The 965-nt window shown below is 49.7% G+C and overlaps 1 protein-coding gene across 1 annotated transcript; it reads right to left on the bottom strand.

Moving 5' to 3' along the window:
- Positions 1-6: 6 nt before the first annotated feature.
- Positions 7-958, bottom strand: LOC111658953 (dynein axonemal assembly factor 19-like; the record flags this gene model as incomplete). The annotated part of the gene is made up of 2 exons (XM_023411700.1): positions 581-958; positions 7-103 (listed from the first exon to the last, which is right to left on the bottom strand). Coding segments are annotated over exons 1-2 (246 nt in total), but the record flags the coding sequence as incomplete, so codon positions are not given.
- Positions 959-965: the final 7 nt, after the last annotated feature.

Here is a 965-nt window from a genome sequence, read left to right as displayed (position 1 = left end):
TTCCGCGTTGCTCGGGGCAACAGGGTTACAGGGTTGTTTCCGTGGAGCTCTGTCTTTGTCCTTCTTGTCCAGAGGTTTCAGGTGACAGGTCAAGACCAGGTCCCTGACAGAGACAAGATCACATGTAAGAGTCAGCTTGGTTACATTTCCAGGACCCTGGAATATTAACCTTAACAATATTTCAAGGAGCTCGCTCAAGGCCCCTTGAAATACCTGGAAGGACCCTGAGAGCCTTTGAGAGTTTCTTGAAACTCCTTCAAGGAGTTCTGGAGTCCTCCAAAACATTTCCAGGAAGTCTTGAGGTAGACTCCTGGAAGTCTTGAGGTATCCCAGGACACTTCTGAAGCACTCTGGGTATTGTAGTTAGTTGGTTCAGAACGATGCTGCATTCCTACATGACACTTAAAGGATCCTTGAGGGAATTTCAAGGATGATTTTGAAGGCTCCAGGGTTTTTTAAAGACATTCCAGGAGTCCTTGAAGGAGTTCCAGCATACTTTACAGGGATCCTTTGGTCAGCAGAGGGCTCCTTCAATGAGTCCTAGAAAGTCCTGGAGATGTTTCAAGACCCCTGCAGTTACCTGAACTCCCTGTAGGAGGCGACTCCCTGGCTGACTGCTCTCAGTTTGGCCTCGTTCTCTCTCTGGTGTTTCCGCTCAGACTCCACCGCCGCCTGCAGCTCGCGCTCCAACGCCGAGAAGTCGATGACATCACGCTCTGACATCGCCATCACCTGATGATGTCAGACAGTAACATTAAATAACATGGAGCTGGTTCATCACAACAGGTTCATGTCTCAGTCAAATATCAGTCCATGAGACCAGGTGAGCGGCCTGTCAGTCACGTGTTGTGTCCATGACGACAGACTGTTGATGTGTTGAGACTCTTCACTTGGATCCGGATCACGGTGTAAACCCGGTCCCGGAACACCTGAGGTGACCCCGCTGTTTCAAACAGCAGTGAACG

Source organism: Seriola lalandi, unplaced genomic scaffold, assembly GCF_002814215.2.
Source record: "Seriola lalandi dorsalis isolate HSWRI2012SDOR001 ecotype SW California unplaced genomic scaffold, Sedor1 jcf7180001981063, whole genome shotgun sequence".
Lineage (NCBI taxonomy): Eukaryota > Metazoa > Chordata > Actinopteri > Carangiformes > Carangidae > Seriola > Seriola lalandi.
The sequence above is the reverse complement of the archived record's forward strand: the minus strand, read 5'-3'. Positions and strand labels throughout refer to the sequence as shown.